This window comes from Sphaeramia orbicularis, chromosome 14 (genome assembly GCF_902148855.1).
Source record: "Sphaeramia orbicularis chromosome 14, fSphaOr1.1, whole genome shotgun sequence".
Lineage (NCBI taxonomy): Eukaryota > Metazoa > Chordata > Actinopteri > Kurtiformes > Apogonidae > Sphaeramia > Sphaeramia orbicularis.
The window spans coordinates 1,211,996-1,236,708 of NC_043970.1; the positions used below are offsets into that span (position 1 = coordinate 1,211,996).

A 24,713-nucleotide genomic window follows, 5' to 3' on the forward strand; every position below is an offset into this window, starting at 1 on the left:
GGCAAATTTGCTTGTATGTATATGAAATTTGGCGAATAAGGAAATGAGATTAAGAATAATTTCCGAACAGGCAAATCATTAATAAAGAAACCAAATAAAATATGTTCAATTTTGAAGTTAAAAGAAATATCTAGCTTTCTATTTAAAAAAGATTGATATCACACCAAAAAATTTGACAAAGGGCACATTCCCAAAACAAATGAGTTAATGTTTCGTCCGAATTATGACAAAATGAGCAAAAAGGGTCGACATTGATCTTATACTTAATCCAAAACAGTCTGTCTGCCTGTGGGGATTTTATTCCTGCTGCGACAGGTGAGGTCCGCCTTCCTCCTCGCACCTGATTGGACGGATAGACCCACCGTGGGCTGTGATTGGCTGTTCGCTGCGCAGGCCGTGTCCGTCAGGTAGCAGGTCCATACATGAGCTCAGGTGAAAGCTACCTGTGAGTCAGAACACAGGGAGGACTGAGGGGTGAACACACAGGAGAGTCCACCAACACAAAGCCAGTGTATGATAGTGTGAGTCTACTTCCAGCAGGTTCTTTAGTTTAGCCCCTCTGCAGCAGTTGTTTCCATGGCAGCAGGAGTTGGACTGGCCATGACCACCACAGAGGAAAGGGCGGTGTTCACCCAGCTGAGGCCGGTGAGGATGGCGGAGGAGGCCGTGTTCGAGGACGTCAAACCCGCGGTGAGAATCTGTGCCGGTTCACTGACACCCGGAGGACTAGCATGGAGTCCGGAACTAGCTTCTGTAGCTGCAGTTGAGTGTGTGAGCTGTTAGCAGGTGGTTTGGGTGGGTTTAGGGTCAACAAAGCCCACATTAGACAGAAGGGAGGGAGGGAGGGAGGGCTCACCTGGTCCGGTCCGGGCTAAAGTCCTCCACACACACCTGGACAAGGTTCACATCCCAGATAAAGTTCCCCTGGCAGCCGGCTTTGGAGCACTGAAAAGTCACCCGAACAAGTGTTAGCTAGCTAGCTTACAATTATGCAAATGTAGCTTATGTTTTCATTTATGGCAGGGGCGTCAAACATGCGGCCCGGGGGCCCACATCCAGCCCACCAAAGGGTCCAGTCCGGCCCGTGGGAGGAATTTTTCTTTCTTTCTTTCTTTCTTTCTTTCTTTCTTTCTTTCTTTCTTTCTTTCTTTCTTTCACAGAGACAGTGCAGTCAAACATAGTTACAAGTTTGTAGCTGATGTGATGCATATAGCGTTTATAGCTAGTGCTAATTAGGATGTAAGAAAATTTCAGTTTCGCAGTTATTTGTGATATTTAATTTCATGATACTGTATCGATATTAAAAGTATTGTATCAATGTTTTTAGGTATTTATTCAAATGCAGATATTATGGAGGTTCATTTTTGTTTTTTAGTTTTTCTGTTTTGTTCATATTTTATTTATTATTTTTTAATATTTATTATTTTTATTATTATTTAATATTATTATTATTTTAGATTATTCATTATATTATATTTATTTTATTTTAATATTTAGCACGCTTTTATTAAATAATATTAGTTCCTTTGTTCGGATTGAACTAAAATACTGTTCTGATGTTAGTTCTGAACCAATAGAATCTGAACATTTGAACAGGATCTGAAACTGTTATGTCTGTAAAACAGAATTTCAGTTTGAACACAGGAACATTTTGTGATATCGCATCAGATCCTGTTGTGATCAAATAAAAATGTGTTTAGTACTTGTGCAGATTTCTGGTGTAATTCAATTCTTCAAGGAAATAGTAATTTTACAGAAAGAAATAAACAAAATTGCCTTTTTAACAGTATCATGATATATTGTGATGTATTGTATCATGATCCTAGTATTGTGATTTGTATTGTATCACCAGATTCTTGCCAATACACAGCCCTGGTGTTAATTCTCAACTCCAGTCCCCAGTCGGGCTCTTCCACAACATTGCAGTACAAGTATAAAATATACATAATTTAAGACGGTCATACCATACAATTCAATAATCCAGTGTTGCATTTATATATGAGGCTTTCATTCACTCACTCTCCCACACAATATACACAATATTTCCAGATGAGAACAGTTGTGTTTTGTCTTTAACCAGGTTGTGGTTCTGGTGGTGAACATCTGAAACTCTGAGATGGATTTTATTTCTGATGGCACTAAAGATATTGACAATCAGTGGTGTCAAAATCAGTCAAATTCCGTTTCCACATACACACATATACAGACACATACAGCAAAACATTATAATAACCTATAATTAATGACAACTCCAAATTCTCCTCTGTGTTTTGGTGTAAAAAAGTTAAATTACATGAAAATGTGTATATTATCAAACTCTCCTTTTACAAAAAGTGTGAATAACCTGAACAAATATGAATAACCTGAGAAGTAAATGCAATTTTACCAATATTCTGTCTGTTCCTAAATGTTTTGTGTATCTGTAATTGCAATCTGAGTTGTAATGTACATGTGTAAATGATAAACTGAGGCAGACTATTGTTAAAATTTAACTTGTTTTTCTTAAGAGATTTCCAGTTGTTCATGTTGTTCAGATTTTTTAGGAAACTTTGTAGATGTAAACATCATGATCATTTTATATAATTTTTTTTCACGTGGCCCCTGAACTAAAATGAGTTGGACCCCCTGATTTGTGGTCACAGAAAAACAGTACATCTATGGGAAAGCAATAACTAGCCTATTACTGGACGTTGTTAATTGCCGTAGCCTGTTTGACAACATACATACTTTTTTTTTTTTTTTTTTTACATGAAAGCGTGGTTTAGCTCCAGTTTTGCGATTTTTGATCATCATGCACGTACAAGTATGGAACACACAGTTTCCTGCCTGTTTCCTCACATCATGATGACTGTGTTTACTTGAAGCTGCTAGCTCATGGGACTGGATCATTGATCGCATGTTGGAAAAAGCATATTGAAATTGAATTAATTTGGCAAATTGGCAACTCAATGAAAAATATATGTGGTGCTAGACATGCATCCTTTCTTCAGGAAGTGACTGTAGCAGGGTTCATCGGTTCATTCTAGGGAACACGTGAAACATTTGCTTCAGCATCATTTTGTAGTCGCCTTTGTTAAACACAAACAACAGCAGACACATGACAGCTGCATTAAAGTTAAATGGCTGTGAATTGTACGTTGGCCTTTGCGTGATCACAGCAGAAACCAGATGCCTTCAGATGCGTGCTGGGTTTTGGAGTCCTGCCAGGTGTTTGGTTAACAACCAGAGTAAAACCCCAAGATCTGCTGGGTTCCTTAAAACATCCAGGGTTCCCTTAGGTATAAAAGAAAGAAAAAACCTGGAGAAGTCCTGGAAGATTTATGTTCGAACCATGATGTGGATGTCGTTTGGATGCAACTTCATGCTGGTTAATTTTCCTCTAGCTGTGTTTGTACTTGTCTTAACATTAATTCTAGGTGAAGAACCTTTTTGAGTTGATGAAATCTGAATTGTGTATTAGTCTGAGTTTTCCCTGATGTTTGTAATGACAGTTGTATTGAGCATTTGAAGTGATGAAAGAAGCGTTAATTACAAGCTGAAAATGTTGCTTGCTTTTTTTCATAACACAATATGGACATACAAGGAATAGGGCTGTGTATTGGCAAGAATCTGGCGATACAATACAAATCACAATACGAGGATCACAATACAATATATTGTGATATATCACGATGCTGTTGACGAGGTGATTTTATTTTTTTTGTCTTTTTTTTTTGGTCTTTTTTTAAAAGATTATTTCCTGGAAAAACTTATGGTGCAGCATTTGGATAAATAAAGTTTTAAAATGCGGCTTTACCAGTACAAAAAACCAATAAATAAATAATGTTTTGCAGACATTACAGTTTAATATCCTGCTGAAATGTTTGTATTCTGTTGCGAAAAGAATACACAGTGTTCAGTCCCTGAATCATCCAACATCAGAACATTATTTTTGTGCATTCCCAATAAACATTTGTCTCTTTTAGACAGTAAAAAGTGCTTTTAGGATGCTTGAATTATCCAATATTTAACAAAACAATGTTATCAATTTCAAAAAATTACATTTATGACCTGCAATATCACAGTAGTACTATTGTAGTATGCAAACAACGGAACAAAATACCCATGTGAATATAGAAATAAAAGAGCTTGAAAAACAAAAAAACTAAAATAAACCTCAGCCATGTCTGCATTTGAATAAATACCTAAAAATATTGATACAGTACTTTTTAATATTGATACAGTATTGTGAAGTGAAATATTGCGATATAGTGCAATACCAATACTTTCTTACACCCCTGACAAGGAAGAGGTTGATAATTTTCTGTATGTAAATGCATGAAACTTTGAAAATCACACACATTCCTCAGCTTTTCCCTAGTTTTGTCAGTGCGTGTCGTTAAATGGATGTGATGTACCCGTCGTGTTCTCTCTTTTCTAATCATGTGGTGCAGTAACGTCCACACAAAGCACTGAGCTGTAGAGCCAGTGGGCCGGCCTTGTAATGGAGATGTTTTATGCAAACATGGAATGAAAGCAGTCACATGTTGGCTGTGTTTTGAAAAGACTTTATTGGCCTTTTAACCTGAAGAAGTGCAATCTATCAATGTGAAAAACATTTCAGCAGCAGTTAAAATAGTGCTTCGTAGGGCTTTACTTGCTATGTGATATAGTGTTTTGTCAAAAAAAAAAAGAAAAAAAACAAAGATGTAAAAATGACGTGATATTTTCTTTCTTTAGTTTTACATTCATATCCTGTTAATGACTAGATTTTAAATTTTGGTTGAACATACAGTACAGAAGGGGTCTCTCAAAACAATCCATAAAAGATGTTGCGTTCACCGTCGTACATTCACATTTTGTAATTACATTTTTTGATATATCCTCAAGTCCTGTTACTGGGAGTCAAACGATATGACACATGAACAAATGAAATGGGTTGATATGTTGAAGAATACTTAAAGAGTTTTCATTGTTGTGACCATTGTTGGAAACATTTAGTATAATGCAAGACTAGGGATGTAACGATATGAAAATTTCATATCACAGTTATTGTGACCAAAATTATCACGGTTATCATTATTATCACGGTATTGTAGACGTGTGCTCAAAATGTTCAAAAAGTACTAATACACAACCTGAAAGAATTTAACCAAGTTATATTTTGGGGGAAAAAAAAAAAAACACGAAATAAAATAATAGGCACAATGTACTTTCTGTTGGCAGAAACATTCAAATATCAACATGTAAACATCAAAAATACAAATGTGCATTAAAGATGGCACCTAATGGCCATTGTCCATTTTCCAGATCAAGTTTGTGTTGAAAGTGCAGTAATCAAACACGGTTATCATGATAATTAGAATTTTTAATAATAATTATAATAATAACAATTCGAAAACAGTAATATTAACCGTCAGGAGTTTTACTGCAGTTTATCGACATACCAGTAATCGTTACATCCCTATCCAAGACCAAAAGTCAACATTTATAATAGCCATTGGGATTTAAATGGAAATGTTTCCTATTCCAGTGATAACTAGGTTAAAATGGGTATTATGATGAAGAGCTGGAGGCTGAAATCACAGCCTGTTCTCATCCTTTGTCCTGTTTAAAAGTGGATGTATTTACTAACAGGCTTTTTCTAAAATATTTAATCTTTTGATACGTTATCTTGCATCTTGTGTGTCTTGAAATGAACACACTGTCCTATCTGTGTCTATCTCACTGCAGTAAAATGTAGGACACAATGACGGCCATAAAGTGTAATCCTCAGAAAAGGTCTTTTATAGCCTGAATGGATTGGTTTGTGTTCTTGTGGGATTTGGTGAATTATAATATAATATATCTGAAATATGGGGGGAAAAAAACAGCTCAACAACAGCACTGGTTTCACTGGTAATCATTTACTGGCAAATATAGACTCAAACTTATATGAGAAACATGTTACTGCGAATAAAATGACCATGATTCAGCTGCTTTTTCCTCTCTTTGTGCTCCTAACATGCCGTGCTTCGGTGTTTCGCAAACCGCAGCTTTGTCGAGAACAAAAGAAATGTCTGGTTAAGTAAAATAGTTACCCCCCAAAGGCAAGCACATACCAGCCACAAGTTGAGAGAGTTTACCTGAGGTGTTCTCGGTTCAAGGGGGATGATCAAACAGATTTTTCTTTTACTATCGCCGTCCTCTCCTGATCACTGCTTTTTTTTTTTCACTAGTAATTTGGTTTCAAACGTGGTGGGACGGACCCACAGTGGGTTCTGAAAAAAATCTGCCCTCTTTTCTTCCTCCCACATGTCTTTGTGTCATTGTGTTGGTGTTTAAAGAGCGATTAAAGCCAACTGGTGTCGTGACACCAGTATGTTGCCCGACCTGTCTGAGCAGAGCCCGCATCTGTACAGACCGCCTCGGGGCGAAAAGGCAGGACGATAAAAGCCGACTTCATGAGAAACACACGGCTCCAGCGAAAGGCTGACGAGGCCGATCACACCGAAGCCGCATGCCAGCCTTTGTTTGACTGCCGCGTGGTGCAGTTGAATGGTCCTAGATCAGGGGTTTTAACTCATTTTAGTTCAGGGGCCACACTCGACCTAAAATGATCTCAACTGGGCCAAACCCATAAAATAATAACAGTGGAAAAAAAGTAAAGTAACATTATAAAGATGTTCATCGGCTAAAATGTACTTAGGGGTTCAAATGAGTGTCCATTTGTGTCAAAAAAAAGTTGTCATAAATGCATAGAAGTGTGTGTAAATAATGCTAATCCATTTGTGCACAGACTACTGATATTCTTTGTCAGTGGAAGCTCTATTTTCATAAATATTGGCTTTGGAATAGAACGTGTATGTGAAAACTTTTGCTGGTGGACGTACGTGACATTACCCATGATGCTCTGGTCAGTCCCAGTACTTTATTAGGAATAAACTTCTAGACTTCCTATTGCTAATTGTGCTCTTCTTCATAAATGTTGGTATTGTGGCTCTAAAACAATCCCAGCTGACACAAAAACACTAAATGTGTCAGTGGACGGATGTGACATGGTTGTTGTGGATCCCATCATACTGATGCTCTGCAGCCATGTCAGCGTTTACACTAATGATCCCTGTGCAAAAACTAGGAGCACTATTATTTATTGGATAGTTTAGCATCAGACTAAAGAGGAAAGAACAATATGGAATTGTTATTTCTTTATAAAAATGCATATTATTACAAAACTGTTGATGTAAACAGTGCTGTGTGCCATTCTTCATGTATGTATTGGTGGAACAGAAGCAGGATGGATCAGCACCATACTCCAGATTGAACCTGTACAAATAAAACATGTGATATGTAGGAGAGAATCTGGGAAGAAAAACTGGGGAATCTAAAAGAATAGAAGATTTGTTTTTCAGGTAAATTCAGTTCAAATAGAACTTGGCCATTTGTGACATAAAAATATAGCATTAATTGTGATGAAATTGGACATTTTTGAGCTGAAAACATAGTTCATATGAGCATCAACATGTTGAACGGAACTGAAATTCTGTACATGTGCAGAACTTGCATTTACCAACACAAAGTTCCTTTGGGGATTCACTGAGATTGATTTCTTATGCACAACGACAGAAATAAGACCTCTAAGTGAATTTTAGCCGTTATGTCTACAAAGTTTCCTTAAAAATGGGAATAACATGAACAAGCTGACATTTTTGAACAAAAACAAGGGCAATATTAACATGGAGCTTGGAGGATTTCCATAAGATTTCCATAAGTGAAAAGTGGCCTCTTGAAGCACACACACTGTAGATCTGTAAATCCCATTTATCTGGGTCATGGAAAGAATTCAACACACTATAGAGCCTTTCAAATGACAAGATAGTTTTATGGCCAATCCCTGCAGTTCCTTCCAGCCACCTCTCCAGGTATTTGGGTATTTTACAGTAGCACAGGTAGAAAATGTCTGTCCACAGGCTATAGACAGCTGAAGCCCTGCTGTCAATTTCCAAGTTTGTTTAATTTAACCTCTGACTGATGTTTTTTGTTTTTTTTTTTTCTCAACAGTCTTTCTGCAAAAATGAAAAGTGATCCAGGACTTCACTGTCCATATTCCATCAGAAAACCACATTGCTTGTTAATAGAAGGCAAACACTTAAGACACAGCGTATTTTGCAATGTTATCTGTAATCTGTGTTGTCTAAAAAAACACTACAGTTAGTCTTGTCTGATTAAGGGCAAACCCACACATGCATTCTCCCACCACCACTCCACCGCCTTCAGTCTGTCGGGCTGATGGTGCGTAAAAAATGACTTTGCTTAGTGGATAATCCTTTATTTATATTTCTGAATGCAATTATCCAAGACTTAAAAGAAGACTGCAATGACACTTATGACATAGTATTGCGAAACATAATGCTACAAGGTAGTGTGGTATGACCAGAAATTTGTAGAAGTGGTTTTTTCCCATGACTTTGAGTTTATTGATGGGCTTTGGGACTTAATCTACTGTAATGTGATGTGATGGGAAGCCATTTTAATTCCATCACATATAATGGCATCTTTAATACAGGTTGGTTTTTTTTTTTTGCTCCACAAAATGATTTAGTATATTAATGATGTTTAACCACAACTTTAACATTTTTCCTTTTCAAATCCAAATCCAGACTGCCCGTTGCATTGGAATGTTGATTCTTTACTAAGTGTTAGGGGTGTAAGAAAATATTGGTTCTGCAATATATTGCGATATTTAATTTCATAACACTGTATTGATATTTTTAGGTATTTATTCAAATGCAGGTATTGTGGAGATTCATTTTTGTTTTTTTGTTTTTTTTTTTTATATTTTATTTATTATTATTTAACACTCTTTAATTAAATAATGTTTGTTCCTTTGTTGGAATTGGACAAAAATAATGTTCTGATGTTAGTTCTGAGCTAATAGAATATGAACATTTGAACAGGATCTTAAACCGTAATGTCTGTAAAACAGAATTTCAGTTTGAAAACAGGAACATTTTGTGATATAACATTAGATCCTGTTCTGATCGAATAAAAATGTGTTTAGTATTTGTGCAGATTTCTGGTGTAATTCAATTCTACCAGGAAATAGTCATTTAAAAAAAGAAACAAACAAAACATTGCCTCGTTAACAGTGTCATGATATATCGTGATATATTGTATCATGGACCTAGAATTATGATTTATATCATATCGCCAGATTCTTGCCAATACACAGCCCTAGTTAACAGTGTCATGATATATCGTGATCCTAGTATTGTGATTTGTATCATATCGCCAGATTCTTGCTGATAAACAGCTCTACTAAGGGTATAGAAGTGTTATTCAGGAGATGTAAATTGGTTTGTCCATCCTGTTAACTAATTTGCTGAAAGTAATATGACAATCGTGAGACAATGAAAGGGGATTTCCGGTTTCTGGTACAGACCTGATTAAATCCAGTTCAGACTAGGGCTGGGTATCATGGCCAATTTCCTTAATCGATTTGATTTTGATTCATAAGGTTCTGAATCTATTAATTGCAGTTCAATTCAGTATTAATTGATTGATTCAGATTCATTTAATGATACCAAAGTACAATTTTGAGTTGTAACTTGATTATTTGACTACTGCAGCCATGCAACACAGAATCAATATTGATATTAGAAAGGAAATAAATATGACATTTCAGCAGTAAACAGATGAATCTGCTCTCAAATAATGAACACAAACATGTCCATGTTTCTCCACTGGACCAGAACAGACTTCTGTCTCATCTTTATTCTGTTTTATACCTGCTGCTTCCAGCCTTAAAGCACATTACTGTCACCCTGGGGCACTGACACCAGTTTGCCCCCCCCCCGAAACAGAATCACGTTGGGCCCTTGGTACAAGAAACTCACTGGAGGGGGAGGGTGAGTGGGTGGAGCTTTGTGATTTCCACTTAATTATTCCTCTAACTCCACCCTCAGCCACAGGTGATCCAAGTTAATATTTCTAGAATGACGGGCTTCTGCGACCCGCCTCTGCTGGCCAGTTCCTCCGCACTGCGGGTTCCAGTTTGAGGCCGGAAGGACCTCCTGCAGAGAGGTTTTCCCCACCCTTCCTCCATGTCCCTCCTGCGCCAGAACCGTCACAAGCACGACCAAGGGGCTCAGGAGCCAGAGCCGACGGTGCTTCCACGTCGGTGGTTTCCGGGTCATTTACTCGCGATCCTGCTCTGAAAAATCAGTCTCATCCACCATTAATTGATTACGTAAAATTAAAAAGAAATCAATCCAAAATCGATCAAATGATTTTTTTTTTACCCAGTCCTAGTTCAGACCAAACCATTATTAACGTTTACAGGGAGAAGACCCAGTTTTTACAGTATTTCTGGGCTGTAGCTCATCTGTCACCATGAAGTGAAGCTGTTATCGGCCGTTGTCCTGGAGTGGCATCAACTCTTCAAAATAATAGAACCGCTCTGTCTTAGTCACTTCTGTTATTACTAGAAATGCAGCTTTCCTCATTCATATTTTAAGCACCAGATTATATCCAGCCTCAAAAATAGCTGTCTGTTAGAATGGAAGTCAACCTACGGTCTAGTCCAGTTGGATTGGTGTAAATTGTCAGGTTTTCAGAATGTCACAGACATGTGCTTTGCAAGTAGCCACATGTTTTCAGCTCATCTCGTCTGTCATCGGGTCTTCGGTCTGAGCTGGGCTTACACGTGAACGCTCAGTTGATCTGGAAAGTGGTTTTGTAATTGTTTTGATCATGTAAAGAGCAGTGGAGGGAATTCCCAAACCTGTATTTAAATAGCAGTGGGATTATTGTTATTATTAAGAGGAGGATCCCCTTAGCTGTTATCATTATCTCCTGCTTCGGTGCATGCTACTTTTCCTTGGGTTTGATGTTGCTGCATATGAGCAAACTGTTCTTTTACACATTCAAATCATCTGAGTCACACTGAAATGAGTGAGGCTTCACCTCTTGCAATGTCATATAAATTATTCCTCTGAACCAAGGTTATTATCATTAACGAAAACTAACGAAATGATGAAAACTAGAATTGAAAAAATAAATAAAAAATTATAATTAAAAGAAAAAACGATAACTAACTGAAACTGTATTGTGTGTTTACAAAACTAAAACGGATAAAAAAATTATGGATAAAATTCCCTTCGTTTTTGTCTGTCAATGTCGGATTGATACAAAAGCGATTTATTTCACTCTAGCAATTTTAGCTAGCGGCACCGTACGACACTTCACGATCCGTCACTTGTGGTCGCTTGTGATTTCCAGTCGTCTTCTGGTCCCCACTCTACCTGGAAACATGGAGACTAAAGTTGGAAGGAAGCAGCAGAGTCCTGTCTGGGATTTATTTGAATACGACGATAGAGAAGAAGAGAAAAGATAGGACAAAACCAAAATGAATACTAAAACTAAACTAAAACTAAGCATTTAGAAAAATGAGAACTAGTAAAAACTATCAAACCTGCTCTAAAAACGAATTAAAACTAACTGAATTAGAGAATAAAAGGTCAAAACTAAATAAAACTAAACTATAATGAAAAATCCAAAACTATTAGAACCTTGCTCTGAACCATGAGAAAAATCTTCTTTTTTTCAGCAGTATTTCAGCATGAACCTGAGCAGTAATGGCAGAATAAGTAACTGATATGAAACTTATTTTCAGATTCTTTTGCTATTACATCATTAAAAGGTTTTCCTGTAAAGACTGAGCGGAGTCGGCAGCAGAAGTTACAGAGTAACTCGGTGGCGTACAGATCAAGAGTGTGTAGCCAGTCATGCCTAATGATTCCTAAAGATCAATACTCAGATATGGTTTAAAGTGACCTGGAGGATCTTCACAATGCTTTTACACAATGGGACCATAACAGTGGCTTCTATTTTTTTTTTTTCCTCTAACATTGTGGTTTTGATCAGATCTTGTAAAGTAAGTGAATCATCGTAAACTCCTCCGTCTTTGACCTTCTTGCTGCTGCCAGACATTTTTCATGCAGCTAGAGGCTGTAATGGTTTTAGTTTGACTAATAATTTGACTTTCCTGGACAAACACATGCAGCCTGATTTGCATCTGAGCAAGTGTCTCCTCTCAAGTCTCAGCTCGCCACAGTCTCCCATAATAATTCAGACAAGACCACAGTCACATTTTGTGTTTTTTGTTCTGAAAAATGACAAAATATTGGGAGGTCAGAGGAAGGTTATTATCGTTAACGAAAACAAACAAAAGGACGAAAACTAGAATTGAAAAAAACATTTTCGTTAACTGAAATAAAAACTAGAATTAAAAGAAAAAACAATAACTAACTGAAACTACATTGTGTGCCTATAAAGCTAACTAAAACAGATAAAAATTATGGATAAAATTCTCTTTGTTTTCGTCTTTGTCAATGTCGGACTGATACGAAATCGATTTATTTCACTTGAGCAATTTTAGCTGCTGGCACCATACAACACTTCACAGTCCGACACTTCTCGTCACATGTCATTTAGAGTAGTCTTCTGGTCCCCACTCTACCTGGAAACATGGAGACTAAAGTTGGGAGAAAGCAGCAGAGTCCTGTCTGGGATTTATTTGAATACGACGACAGAGAAGAAGAGAAAAGACAATGAAGAAACTAAAACTAAACTAAAACCAGAAAAGGTGCGCAGACCTCCACCAGGACAGATCTGTCCCCCTCGATCACCACCAAAATGTAAACCTTTTTTACTTGTGCCAGTATCAACATTTCCTGAAAAAATCTGATGAAAATCCTTCCATAACTTTTTAAGTTATCTTGCTAACAAACACGCAAACACACAAAGCAAAGTGATCACAATACCTCCTGGTGAAGGTAACTAAACTAAAACTATGCATTTAGAAGAAAACAAAAACTAGTAAAACTAGCAAACCTACTCTAAAAACTAGTTAAAACTAACTGAATTAGAGGAAAAAAAAAAGTCAAAACTAAATAAAACAAAACTGTAATGAAAAATCCAAAACTAGTCGAACCTTGGGTCAGAGCTAGGGCTGTGTATTGGCAAGAATCTAGCGATATGGTACAAATCAATACTAGGATCACGATATGATATATCACAACATATCATGATACTGTTAAAAAGGCAATATTTTTGTTTCTTTTTAAAAAATGATTATTTCCTGGAAGAAGCGAATTACACCAGAAATCTGCACAAATACTAAACACATTTTTATTTGATCCCAACAGGATCTAATGATCTATCACAAAATGCCCCTGTGTTCAAACTGAAATTCTGTTTTACAGACAGTACAGTTTAAGATCCTGTTTAAATGTTCAGATTCTATTAGTTCACAACTAACATGCGAATATTATTTTTGTGCAGTCCCAACAAAGGAACTAACATCTGCCTCTCAGACAGTAAAAAGTGCTTTGAGGATGATTCAAATAACCATTATTTAATAAAACAGTGTTAAATAATAATAAATAAGATATAAAAGAAAAAAGAAAAACAAAAATGAACCTCAGCCATATCTGCATTTGAATAAATACCTAAAAAATATAGATCCAGAACTTTTTAATACCGATACAGTATTGTGAAATTAAATATCGCGATATATTGCAGAACTGATCTTTTCTAACACCCTTAGTCGGAGCTAAATAAGAGTTTGTATTTTGCTGAATTGAACCTTTTAACTCTGGCGGTCCTAACTTTACTTGATTATTTCAATGCAAGAGGCTTTTTTGGACATGAAGTAAATGTGGGTCTTTCCATCTGCTGTGAACATGCATCGTATCAACCTGCAGATTCAGAAGCCCAGCAGTGATTTATGAGTTGTCTCATGTTGACATAGTATTGTCTGCTGATGTCATCACCGTGCACTCCTCATGCCCAGCTGGGACTCTTCACTCGACAGTATCTGCCATCCACAGACAGTCATGTTGCACTGGTTCCTAATGACTGTGGTCTGCAAAGTCATCTCTTCAAGCTTCAGATTCTGTTAAATGACGCTTTAATGCCACTGTTTACCTTCCATTCGTCTGGCAAAACAGTGAAAATTGCTCTCATGAACCAAAACAAAAGCTGATGTCATTTTGTGGTGGAGACGGAAAACAATAGCAGGACTGGAAAAGCCCCCACCCCCAGTAAGCACCTGCACCCACCAACCGCAAAGCCCAGTTTGACAAGAACCTGCTTTTTGTTTTGTGTCTCACAGCACAACAAAGACAGATGAGAAAAAAGATATAGACATACACGAGACAGGGGTTTCCCTACCATTAAAGTCAAACCAACAGTGGAGAACATCATACGGAACTGACTTCTTCCTGGTTAAATTGTTGTTATTGGTCTCGCTTTAGCAGGTTTGGCTTTAAGCTCTGTAGATATCATTTGTTTTCAGCTCTTGCCTTTCCAGATTTTTGACATGATAGTGGTCTCAAAGTGAGGTGATGTTATATTTTTATTGAGAAACATGAAATTTTCTTGAGGGACCATCCCCAAAGCCTCCACCTGTGTGCCCAATGTTGTACAAACTTAAAGAAAATGCAAAAATAATAATCTAACATTATGTGAAAACAAGCATGTCTTTACCTTAATGCAATGTAGGCTGATAGTCTTTCAACAAATGGTGTCTTTTTTGGGGGATTTCAGTGTGTTATGTGTAATACCACGTTTCCACTACATGGAATCGGCTCGACTCTGGTACCAGGTCCTATTTCAGGAGACCGTTTGCATTACAGGATACTACCAACTTTACAGTACCTGGACGTCATAGGGATGCGGCGCGTTACTTCCGTGTCGTCTGCTCAGAGAATTGCTGATAAACTCACTCGTTGCGTGTTGTCTCGTCAAGCTCATACTGAACTTTTACGTCTGAGCCTCCTGGACAAACCATGGTGTAGTTTTTTGGGCTGTCATCTTGTTGATTAACCTACTCCAAGCTCAGGATAGAGTTTTTCTTCAGTTTTAGTGTCGGTTTTATTTTTTTACAGGCACCATGAGGAAAAGTTATTTGTAGAACTGGAAAAATTATGAAAGACTGTATGAAATCAAATGTTGACATTCTGTTTTGTTTCAGTTCCAGGTGCATTTTTTGTGATGGTTGAGTTTTGCGTCTCTGAAAATGCTTCTAGTTTTGGTCCTAGTTTTGTTTTTTTCAACCGTTACACAGGTAAACAGTGGTTTTAGTTTGTCTCCTTTGTGGGCATATGCAGTAGCTGATGTTGTATCTGTTAATTATTTACACACGGTACTGCTGATATGTCACAAACGTTAATTAGGTTTGCAGCATAGTGTCTGCATTCTGTGCTCTACACCCACTGTTAGGTTAGGGATGTAACAATATGAAAATTTCATATCACGGTTATTGTGACCAAAATGATCATGGTTATCATTATTATCGCAGTATTATTGAAATTGTGCTCAAAATGTTCAAAAAGTACTAATACACACACTGAAATAATTTAACCAAGTTCTATTAAAAAATTAAAAAAAAAAAAAACAAATAAAATAATAGGTACAATGCACCTTCTGTTGCAGAAACATTCAAATATTAACCCTTTGTGGTCTGAGCCTATTTTGTCCGTTTTCAGTCCTTTTGATTTTGCCTTTATATACTATATACACAAATGTTTATTATACCCATGTTTGGGACCTTTTTTCAGCACAACTTCATCTATATCATCTGTCTATTATTTTGTTTCACTTTAACCTACTATCAACATAAAAGGCCAGAAAACACAAAAAAATATAAAATCTGATTTGAAAAATTTATATTTATATACTTTATTGTATAAATAACACAAAGATGTTAACAAACCTTTTCAAAGACTTTAAAAGTGAATATTAGTTCCAAATATTAGGTATATAAAGATAAACTAATAATAAACTAAAACTATTATCAAATATTTGACATAAAAGCACATCTTTACATAGGGTTTTTTTCCCCTGAAAGTGCAGTAATCAAACACGGTTATCATGATAAGTAGAATTTTAACAGTAATACTAACCGTTGGGAATTTTACCGCGGTTTATCGTTATACCGGTAATCGTTACATCCCTATGTTTGTCTAAACCATTGTCTTTATTTTTGTGTCATAAAATGGAGCATTCCATTCAAACATTCAGCCCCTAATGAGGCACCAATTACTTAGAGTGCAAATGTAATTATATTATTATTATTATGTAAATGGGTATGTCTTTACTCTGAGCACAACACAGTTGTTCCAAAGTGTTACACATATCTTTCTGGTCTTTCAAACATTAATACAGGCGTTCATTTTGGACTCCTGGCTTAAGCTCTAGTCTTGTGAAGTCATAACAAGCGTCCATATCTCTAACTCTATCAGTGGCCATAAAACACCATCACAGTTTCAAAGGTTTTGTTTTGTTCTGTTGACCATGATTTCTGGTCTTTTGGTTCATGGTGAGTAGACCAGTGGGCCTCAACACTATCAGTCCTGTGGGTTTTATGGCGATCCAAAGGCGAAAAGGCTCCGGTCTCTGCGCATTCCACAGAGCCATAAAGGGCAAAATGGAGCGAAGACTGGACCGTTTGATTGGACTTGTTTTTCTGTCACGGTTAGAGGGGGGAGAAGTGGATGAGGATAGAAGAGATAGTTGTGGTTGATTCACTAAAGGCACAAATAAACAGTCAGATGTTGTGTTCTAACTGACGAGGGTTTACTTTGTAAGATGATAGATAAAGAAAAATCTGCAGGTTCTTTAAGGATGGATGTTATAGCCCGGAAGTGTGGAAACTCCCACTCCAGCCCATAAACCTTTACATGGCTGATAAGACACTGTTTATTATCAGCTCAAATGATTCATACCACAGCAGTTATACATATCCTCAAATTATTAACTGACTCTGTCTTGGCCTCAAGATTTTAACAACAAGACAAACATGCACTTCTTAACCAGACTGCACTCATGAAACGGTGTTGTACGTCACGGCAGTTCTTATGGCATTTGTCTCGTAGGGATGTTACCATATGAAAATGTCATATCACAGTTATTGTGACCAAAATAATCACGGTTATCATTATTATCACGGTATTGTTGAAACTGTGCTCAAAATGTTCAAAAAGTACTGATACACACACTGAAATAATGTAACAAAGTTGTATTTAAAAAAAAAAAAAAAAAAAAAAAAAAACCCAGATGAAATAACATGCACAATCTACTTTCTGTTGGCAGAAACGTTCAAATATTAACATGTAAACGTCAAAGATACAAATGTGCATTAAAGATTTTGATTCCTGAGTGTTTTTTTTAGTGTGGAAAAAAAGTAGTTGGACAGGTCATAGAGGAGTTTGTTTGAGCATTTTCCATGCCAAATCATTCACAGTGCCACTAGAGCTCCAACTAATTAATCGATTACGTGCTTGAAGTCAATGCAAAAAGTCATGATTCCATTAATTGACTCTTGACTTGACTGAAGGGAGATATTCTATTGCAGTTTTCCTGAATTGAAGCGTCTTTGTGCATCACAATAAGCGTCTGTGTGAAACACAACAGTGGAACCAATGTTTAAAAGCTGAGAAATGAAGGAAACAAAGCTTTGATTCAGGAGAATTGTGGTTGAATGATTTTTTTGGATCACTTTGAGTCGATTAATCAGTTGCAGCTCTAAATGTCACACATATCCACTATTGTACACACACAAACAGAAAGTGAAACACAATCATATTTTCCTGAACAAATGTAAAATATGCTGAAAGAATGAGGATTTTAAAACATGTTAGGCTGATCTGCTTCTCCAGGAAATGAGCAGTATCACTGCGATTTTCAAAGTGTGGTAATCAAACACGGTTATCATGATAATTAGAATTTAAAGGGTGATACTAACCTTCGGAAATTTTACCGCGGTTTATCGTTATACTGGTATTCGTTACATCCCTACAGGGGACAATGTCTACAAAAGTCTACTCAGTTTTGACAAATTTATATTTTTGAAATATAAATTTTCCTTTCCTTATAATGTTCGATAATTTGATGGCTCATAACATGGAAATGGCTAGAGATATCAGTATAGTTCCTATTGATCACTGATAGGAAGTCTCATATGGACTTTGATTGACTGAGTTGAGTTCTCCTCCAGTGAAAGTACCGCCCACTTCTATTGGGAGATTGATCTCCTGCATCTCAACATAGCAACAGAACCTGACAACCTCGCATATTCAAGTTGTTACTGATTCTTGATCAGGGCTGTGTATTGGCAAGAATCTGGCAATACAATACAGATCACAATACGATATATCGACATATATCATGATACTATTAACAAGGCGATTTTTGTTGTTTTGTTTCTTTTTTAAAAAGATTACTTTCTGGAAAAACTTAATAGTGTAGCATTTGGATAAATAAAGTTTTAACATGCAGCTTTACCAGTACAAAAAAAACACACAAGTAAATAAATTAAGAAAATTTTACAGACATTACAGTTTAAGATTCTGCTTAAATGTTTATATTCTATTGCAAAAAGAATCCATAGTTTTCAGTCCCTGAACATCAGAACATTATTTTTGTGCATTCCTAATAAAAACAAACAAACATTTGCCAGTTTCAAACAGTAAAAAGTGCTTTTAGGATGCTTGAATTATCCATTATTTAACAAAACGGCGTTATCAATTTAAAAAACATTTATGACCTGCAATATCACAATAGTACTTTTGTAGTACAAACAACAGACCAAAATACCCATGTGAATATAGACATTAAAGAGTTTGAAAAACAAAAGGGAACCTCCGCCATGTCTACATTTAAATAAATACTTTTTTAAGATACAGCACTTTTTAATATCAACACAGTATCGTGAAGTGAAATATTGCAATACCGATATTTTCTTACACCTCGGTTCTTGATAGAAGATGCTGATGTGATACAAAGCCATTGGTCCTTTTTTTTTTTTTTTTTTTTTTTTTTTCTTTTTGCTGTATTTGGCCAAAAGTATGCACTGTAATTCTATTCAAGCCTCATCAATACATTAAATCAGCTTTGTCTATGGATGTGTTAATTATCTTCCTTACGAGGAGGCACCAGTGGTCAGCATACTGCGTGGGTTTGTCTTATTTTGCATGTTTGGATATGCATGTGTGTCTGTGTGTATACGTGGAAGCTGTCTCAGTGTGTCCCTACGGGCTCGAAAATGTCCGTCCATCATGTGTTTGCTGTTGAACTCGTACACACTTTGTCATCAGTGAAATCTGAGCACTTGATGAAATTAAAGTCTTTGCTATTTCCAGAGGGGCTAACAGAAAATCAAACCAGCAGCTCTGTTTGGTTCCGTGTGAGGGCCCTTGTGTGCCTTTCATGAGCGGACACAAACAGGCCCTGTGCTGGTGCAGGTGGAGCCCACCCATGCCCTTGGCTTCATCCCCTGCTGGCATTTTACTGCTCCCACTCAGAGAACTTAGAACCTCCACAAATCTGTCCTCACCACTGACGATTTACACTTTTACTGAAAACATCACACTGTGGTTGAAGGTCTGCATCATATTTGATGGACGAGCCTGTAGTTTCCCTAAAGGTGTCATTAGAAACCTCCACTGTTGTCAAAATGAACATTTACATTTCTACGGGCTAGTTCGGATTAAATATAGCACAGGTGTCAAACATGTGGCCCGGGGCCAAATCCGGCCCGCCAAAAGGTCCAATCCAGCCCCTGGGATGAATTTGTGAAATGCAAAAATGACACTGAAGATATTAACAATCAGTGGTGTCAAAATCATTTTAATTCAGGTTCCACATACAGACACATACAGTCCAATTAGATTTCAAGTGGGTCAGAACCAGTAAAATATTATCAGAATAACCTATAAATAATGACAACCCCAAATTCTTTTTTTGCAGTAAAAAAAGTAAAAGTATATGAAAATGTTTACATTACCAAACTATACTTTTACAAAAAAAACGTGAATAACCTGAGCAAATATGAACAAACGGAAATGTCTTAAGAAAAGTAATTGCAATTTTACCAATATTCTGCCTGTTACTAAATGTTTTGTGCGATTGTAATGCACGTGTCAATGATAAACTAATAAACCGAGGCAGAATATTGTTAAAGTTGTAATTATTTTTCTTAAGACAATTCAAGTTGTTCATGTTTTTCAGATTTTTAAGGAAACTTTGTAGATGTAAACCTGATCATAATATAATTTTACTTTTTTCACTGTTATTATTTTACTGGTTCGGAGATCAAACTGGGCTGAATGTGGAACTGAACTAAAGTGAGTTTGACAGCCCTGATCTACAGTTTAGCTGGGTGTAGCGCTGTGACAGTATTAAAAATTTAGCCTGTGATTAATTGTCCTACAAACAATTATTAATAATTTATTTACAATGTATTTACTGTCTATAGTGTCATTTTTGTACTAGGGGTGTCAAACCACAGACCAGTTTGATCTCCAGTGGCAGGACCAGTAAAATAATATCATAATTACCTATAAATAATGACAACTTTTCCTCTTTGTTTTCTTCCTTATTGTGAAAATACTTCCATTTACAAACTTTCACAAAAAAAGTGAATCACAGCTTATTTTTAACACAACTTCCAGATCACAGTGGATCTATAATTGCACCAAACATTTAAGAACAGGCAGAATATTGGTACAATTACACATAATTTTCTTCAGACATTTCAGGTTGTTCACATTTTATTGTTATAGGATAGTTTGTAATTGTAAATATATTTATATAGTTTTTTTATTTTTCCACATTAAATCAAGAAGAAAATTTGTAGTTGTCAATTATTTATAGATTATGCTATTATTTTATTAGATCACATTGGAACCTGAACTAAAACAAGTTTGACACCATGGACTGTTAATACTTTTAGTGGAATTTTTGCACTTCACAAATTCATTCCACGGATTGGAACCTTTGGCGTGCCGGTTTTGGCCCGCGGGTCACATGTTGACACCCCTGCTCGGGTGGCAGTTGGAGAGTTTGGATTTGGTTTTGTGGTTGGAATTAGGTTAGGGTCAGGGAATGCATGGTTCCATTGAGTGTCCTCTCAAAGCTATTTGGTCCAATCTTGTGTGTGAGTGTTGACAGTTCTGGCAATTGAAGCAGCTTTGCAGAATGTGGGTGTTGAAACGCACACCCTCAGCTCCTTTGTGTTTACTGTTCAGCCCCTGGACACGACCTCCAACACATCAGCACCTCGTTAGGTCATTTGTCCCAAATGTTGTGTTCAGGAGGAGGGGCAGCAGGGGTTCACGCAGTTCACGAAGACCAGCTCCAATTCTACAAGTCCAGCTATTGTGCTTTAGTTTTCATCAGCTCATACTAATGAAATGACAGCGGACTGCTGAAACAAAATAGATTCTCATTTAGATTTTGACTCAGAATTTTACTAGGGCTGAAATATTTCTTCTTTTAAAAAAGTCATATCCCAATTAGAGCTGAAACGATTAATCGATTAGGTGCTTGAAGCGAATGCAAAAATTCACAATTCGATTAATCGACTTGAATTGATCGAAAGGAAGTATTCTATTGCAGTTTTCCTGAATTGAAGCTTCTTTGTCACAATAAGCGTCCGTGTGAAACACAACAGTGGAACCAATGTTTAACAGCAGAGAAATGAAGGAAACAAAGCTTTGATTCAGGAGAACTGTGGTTGAATGATTTTTTTTGGGATCACTTTGAGTCAATTAATCGTTTCAGCTCTAATCCCCATCATTTTGACATAATTTAAGCAGGAATGGTCATTTTTTGAATCTAATTTTCACTGAAAGAAACTGTATTTGAATTACTTGTTCTGCCCAGCAATTTATTAAAATGAGCTACTTTGGTTAAAAATACCAAATACTTTTTGTTTCAGCTTCACACATTGATAGATTTGCTCTCTTATTCTTCTTCTTTTTTTTTTTTTAAATCGGTTTATAGTAACTGTCTCTACTCATCTCAACAGTTCAGGTGTAATGACTTCCTGATGTCATGATTCCAGAGTTTTAACATGCATTGAACTGTCTGAACACATTTTGGATCCAGTAAAAGGTTCTGCTTTTATGTTAAGATGTCGTACAGATCAGATTATATTTTGACTTTCTGATGCTTTCTGATCATTTGTCGCTTTGAATCAAAGTTAAAATAGTTTGGGATTTTTCATTATAGTTTAGTTTTATTTAGTTTCGACTTTTTTTTTCTCTAATTTAGTTAGTTTTAATTCGTTTTTAGAGCAGGTTTTCAAATTTTTTTTAGTTTTCATGTTTTTCTAAATGCTTAGTTTTAGTTTAGTTTTTTTTTTTTTTCATATCTTTTTCTTCTTCTCCGTTGTATTCAAATAAATCCCAGACAGGACTCTGCTGCTTTCTCCCAACTTTAGTCCATGTTTCCAGGTAGAGTGGGGACCAGAAGACGACTGGAAACCACAAGTGAACACAAGTGACAGACCGTCAAGTGTCGTATGGTGCCACTAGCTACAATTGCTCGAGCAAAATAAATCACTTTTGTATCAGTCCAACATTGACAAAAGACGAAAACGAAGAGAATTTTATCCATAATTTATTTACGTTTTAGTTAGATTTGTAAACACACAATACAGTTTCAGTTAGTTATCGTTTTTTTCTTTTAATTATAATTTTTAATTGTTTCAGTTAACAAAAATGTTTTTTTCAATTCTAGTTTTCGTCATTTTGTTAGTTTTCGTTAATGATAATAACCTTGCTTTGAATCTAGTTTTATTTCAGCACCAAATTATCTGTCACACACACTGCAGTTTCCATTCAAAAATCAGGTCACAAGAACATACAATATGTATCATAACAAAGCATTCCATCTTTCTCTCTCTGTCAAAAATAAAAGCTCATATTTTCTGGTCGTCTTTTATATCTCCCTGTTTTGGTCTTTTTCTTTTCTTCCTCTTTTGTCCTGGTGCTGCCCTCCCTCCTTCCTCCTCCTCCGTCCATCTGCCCTTTCTCCTGCTCCATCCGTCTGTTGTCATGTCTGTTCAGAGTTGTCTGACAGGTCTATTTTTACCTGACAGTGTTTAGGTTTCACCGTCTTTCTCATGCCTTCAGTCCTTGTTTTGGTTTAACAGTGTTGTTGTTTTTTCTGTCTTATTGAAGCTTCTAAAACCGCTGCCCTACCCATGAAGGGAACTCTCCACCTTCTAATGAATGTTTGTAGACACTGTGCATGATTTAGTTCTGCAGGACTAAAGGTTTCTGCGTGGTCTGCATTTTTTGGAAGCATTTATAGACCGTGAATTTGTCTTTCTTGCATGTACCTGCGCGTACTTTGGTTTGTTTGGCAGTGTGTGGTCTGCAGAGTTCATGGCATGTGCATGTCTAAAGGAGAGACTGTCTGCTTCATAGACTCTGAATGAAAGCAAACACACACAAGTTGATCAGGAATCAGATCAGATAATTCCTCCAGTTTGAACAGAGGACAAAAACACTCATCTCCGTCCATTCTTGTTTCTCGATAACTGCTGTCTGAAATTCAACAAAGGGACAATTTTCAAACCGTTGACATTTGTCACACAAGTCCAGCTGAAGAATAAAACAGACGATATGCCTGGTCTTTAGTTGTGGGTGCGGTTTAGTCAGATATGATTAACAGCAGCATTTTAATGTCAGAATAACAAAGTGGGAACAACTGTCACAGGATTTAGATTTTAATTCCTCCATTGTTGGAAAAACCTGCTGCTCATTTTCCACATGATGTTCACACACAAACATGACATTCATGTTTGTATAAGATACAAGTTTTTCAGTGGAATTTAATTGCACAATTTTTGGGCTTTACACAAATGCATTCTGTGCATCCGTACAGGGAATTAAACGTAAAAAATACAATAAAATATATGCATCACAAAGAAATTTTTTAATATACATAATTTGCTTTTTATTCATTTATTCCATGCATAAATCATGAAAAAATAATGGTGCTGAAATTTAAACCCATTTAACATAAGGTGTTTAAATGTTACTGATAATACAAGTGTTTGGCCCAATCCCATTTCACCCCTTGGCCCCTCCCCCTCCATTTTGTGTGTTCACGTGAAGGGGTAGGGGTGTCCCAATTCTTAATGAGTCGGAGGGGAGGGGCTAAGGGGGAGGGGGCTGTTTGACCCTCCAAACGGAGATTTTTCAGGATCACACTATAAATGAAGGGGCATGAGAAATCTCCCATAATTCTGTTCGAATCATTGGTCAGATGGAGGTAAACACAGCAAAAAAGAGCAGCAGTGATGAAAGAAACACACAAATGTACGGATTGTCTTCGTAAACAACTTAACCATTTGATCGTCCATTAAACCTCCTGAAACCCAGGAAATGTCAGCAAAGTACAAGGTTTTTTTGTTTTTTATTAAATAAGTTCCCTATATTGGAAACATCATGATGCAACAGATTTTTCAGATGCAGTTTTTAAAATTTTTATGGAATGTCCTTTGTGGTGGACAGGTTTCTTTTTTTTGTATAAAGTTTTGAAACTCTTGTCCACAAATGTGGACAGAAAACCAATAGCTGGGTCTGAGGAGGTTAATGCCGTTTCAATTTGTTATAGATCGCATTTCTGCGGTTTGTGGTTGATAGACACTAAAACATGCCCAAAGCCCATGGAACAGAGATGGTTCCAGCTGCTGATGGCACAAACAAAGTTGTTGCATCTGTTTATAGCGGCATTGATGGCTGATGATGACGTAGCAGGTCTGGAAGGGTTGGACCATTTCATAAGGGAATGTTTCAACCACTAACCCTTAGAACTCTCTTTCAAGGGGTAGTGCCAAGTGCACGGGCCAAGGGGTAATAATATTAATAGTGATGATAATAATAATAATAATAATA

General features: G+C 36.6%; 1 protein-coding gene across 1 annotated transcript in view; it reads left to right on the forward strand.

Annotated features, from left to right (window-relative positions):
• Window positions 1-466: 466 nt before the first annotated feature.
• Window positions 467-24,713, forward strand: part of klf5l (Kruppel like factor 5 like) — a 50,733-nt gene continuing 26,486 nt past the window's right edge. The window contains exon 1 of the mRNA XM_030155064.1: window positions 467-690. Within this exon, the coding sequence (XP_030010924.1) occupies window positions 577-690 (114 nt within the window). The 5' untranslated portion in view covers window positions 467-576. The remainder of the gene's footprint in view (window positions 691-24,713) is intronic.